Here is a 3,274-nt window from a genome sequence, read left to right on the forward strand (position 1 = left end):
GGGTTAGGAGTCTGGGAGTTTTACTGGAGCCTTCATTATCAATGGAGGCCCAGATTGCAGCCACCGCCAAGTCAGCCTTTTTCCATCTAAGGCGGGCAAGGCAGTTGGCTCCCTTCCTAGAGCGCCAAGATCTGGCAACGGTACTTCACGCAACGGTCACCTCGAGACTGGATTACTGTAATGCCCTCTACATGGGGCTGCCTCTGTACCGAACCCGGAAGCTGCAGCTGATGCAGAATGCAGCGGCTAGACTGTTGCTGGGGCTTCCTAAATGGGAGCACATACAGCCTGGACTGCGCGAGCTGCACTGGCTGCCAGTTACATATCGGGTTCGTTACAAAGTGCTGGTCATTACCTTTAAAGCCCTATATGGTCGAGGACCTGTCTACCTTAGGGACCGTCTCTCCCCATATGAACCCCAGAGAGCACTGAGGTCAGCCGGAAAAAACTTGTTGACTACTCCCGGACCGAGAGAGGTGAAGCTGCAATGTACCCGTAACCGGGCCTTCTCCTCTGTAGCCCCGAGCCTATGGAACCAACTTCCAGAGGAAATGCGGGCCCTGCGGGACCTTGAACAATTCCGCAGGGCCTTCTGACTGGCTTTCGCTGACGAAGAAAGAAATTGCTAATGATAACCGCCATCCTAAAGAACAGTATTAGCACTTTTATCAGCTTAATTAACTAATTTTAAACCTAATCAGAATTTTAATGCTTAAATGTAATTTTGTGTTTTTTGCTTTTTTGTATAATTGAAATTTGTATGATGTTGTCAGCCGCCCTGAGCCTGCCTCGGCGGGGAGGGCGGGATACAAATAAAATTATCTATCTATCTTTGGAAAAACCCAAGAATGAAGATGCCAAAGAACGCTATGGAGATGAATCACAGAGGCAGGAGGGAAGCTATGCAGGTAAGAGGAGTCACACAGTTGTGGAAGGCATATAAACATCTCTCATGAAGGAGGCTTAAATGTACTTTTAAAGTGTACATTATTGTAGCCTTCAGTGTACAGCAGGAAGAAACCACTGAAATATTTAGAGTTCAGATACAAATTCAGGTGCAGATCAGATCCCTTTGTGTGGCTGTAATGGGATCTCTTTCTTTATTCCAGCAGGTGACAATCAGAGGAATGAGGAGGATGAGGAACAGCATCCTCAATTGCCAGAGGAAGTGAAGAATGAAAACTTGGGAGGAAACTTCAGCAATCAAGTTCGGCCCAAGAGGGAGGAAAGAAGCCAGGTTGTCAAGAAGATGAGTAAAGCCATTCCTTGCCAAGGGGGGCATTTCCAAGAAGTCTTTCCCATGGTGAAGAAAACATACAAGTCCTTGGTGTCTGGAATGAACTTCCCAGATCAATCACAGTTAAAGGTCGATTTACAAATGCAGAGTAGAAAGAAGACCCAACAATGGCCGGAGTCTGGAAAGAACATGATTCACAGAGCAGAACTCCTTAGATGGGAAAAAACACATTCAGGAGAGAAACCTTATAGCTGCTCAGAGTGTGGCAAGAGATTCTCAGAGAAATCAGGCCTTATTCAACACCAAAGGATTTGCTCAGGACAGAAGCTAGTTATTAGGTCTGAGATAGGAATGGCATTCTCTGAAGGAGGAAAAGGTAATGTACATTTTCCAAAACACAGTATAGTGAATGCAAATAAATTCTTTTGGTGCAGAAAGTACTTCAGATACAGATCACAATTCCTTGTGCACCAAAAAATCCACAGAGGGGAGAAGCCTTTTGAATGCTTAGAGTGTAGGAAGAGATTCAGTTGCAATGGCAGTCTTCAAAAGCATCTAAAAATCCACACTAGAGAGAAACCTTTTGACTGCTCTGCGTGTGGGAAGAGATTTAATGAGAGTGGCACTCTTCAACAGCATCTAAGAACACACACAGTGAAGAAGCCTTTTGAATGCTTACAGTGTGGGAAGAGATTCACTCAGAGTGGCATTCTTCAGCAGCATCTAAGAATCCACACAGGAGAGAAGCCTTTTGAATGCTTATTGTGTGGGAAGAAATTCCGTTGGAGTGATGGTCTTCAAAAACATCTAAGAACTCTCACAGGGCAGAAGCCTTTTGAATGCTCAGTGTGTGGGAAAAGATTCACTCGGAGTGGCACTCTTCAAGAGCATCTAAGAAACCATGCTGGGGAGAAGCCTCTTGAATGCTCAGTGTGTGGGAAGAGATTCAGTCGCAATAGCGATCTTCAAAAACATCTAAGAACCCACACAGGGGAGAAACCCTTTGAATGTTTAGAGTGTGGGAAGAAATTCAGTCGCAGTGGCAATCTTCAAGAGCATCTAAGAACACACACAGGGGAGACGCCTTTTCAATGCTCAGAATGTGGGAAGAGATTCAGTCGCAGTTGCACTCTTCATAAACATTTAAGAACTCACACAGGGGACAAGCCTTTTAAATGCTCTGAGTGTGGAAAGGGATTCAGTCAGAGTGACTATCTTAAAAATCATCTAAGAACCCATACAGGGGAGAAGCTTTTTGAATGCTCCGAGTGTGGGAAGAGATTTGGTCGCAGTGGTACTCTTCAGAATCATCTAAAAACCCACACAGGGGAGAAGCCTTTTGAATGCTCCGAGTGTGGGAAAAGATTCAGTCAGCGCAGCCATCTTCAAAATCATCTAAGAACCCATACAGGGGAGAAGCCTTTTGAATGCTCCGAGTGTGGGAAGAGATTTGGTCGCAGTGGTAGTCTTCAAAATCATCTAAAAACCCACACAGGTGAAAAGCCTTTTGAATGCTCTGAGTGTGGGAAGGGATTCAGTCAGAGCAGCCATCTTCAAAATCATCTAAGAACCCATACAGGAGAGAAGCTTTTTGAATGCTCCGAGTGTGGGAAGAGATTTGGTCGGAGTGGTACTCTTCAGAATCATCTAAAAACCCACACAAGTAAAAAGCCTTTTGAATGCTCCAAATGTGGGAAGGGATTCTGTCAGAGCAGCCATCTTCAAAATCATCTAAGAACCTACTCAGGGGAGAAGCCTCTTGAATGCTCCAAGAGTTCAAATAGATTCACTCAGAGTGACACTCTTCAAAATCCTCTGAGAACCCAAACAGGGGAGAATGCTTTTGAACACTCAGATGTAAAGAGCGATTCCATCAGTGTGGCAATCTTCAAAAGTGTTGAAGAATCTACACAAATGGAAAGCAGGTAACTGCTTAGCCCAAAGTTGTGGAACTCTCTTTTTCTGCTGGGACATGTGTGCCATAAAATGTTATGCTAGGTACTGAAGATAATAAATTTCAGAAAAGACACAGGCAAA

At 44.6% G+C, this 3,274-nt stretch overlaps 1 protein-coding gene across 1 annotated transcript; it reads left to right on the forward strand.

The window, feature by feature from the left end:
• The first annotated feature begins 1,588 nt into the window (after positions 1–1,588).
• LOC132571948 (gastrula zinc finger protein XlCGF8.2DB-like) lies at positions 1,589–3,274 on the forward strand. The gene is made up of 2 exons (XM_060238741.1): positions 1,589–1,613; positions 2,124–3,274. Exons 1-2 carry the CDS (start codon positions 1,589–1,591, stop codon positions 3,164–3,166), a joined length of 1,068 nt encoding a protein of 355 aa, XP_060094724.1. The 3' UTR covers positions 3,167–3,274.

This window comes from Heteronotia binoei, chromosome 5 (assembly GCF_032191835.1).
Source record: "Heteronotia binoei isolate CCM8104 ecotype False Entrance Well chromosome 5, APGP_CSIRO_Hbin_v1, whole genome shotgun sequence".
Taxonomy (NCBI): Eukaryota; Metazoa; Chordata; class Lepidosauria; order Squamata; family Gekkonidae; genus Heteronotia; species Heteronotia binoei.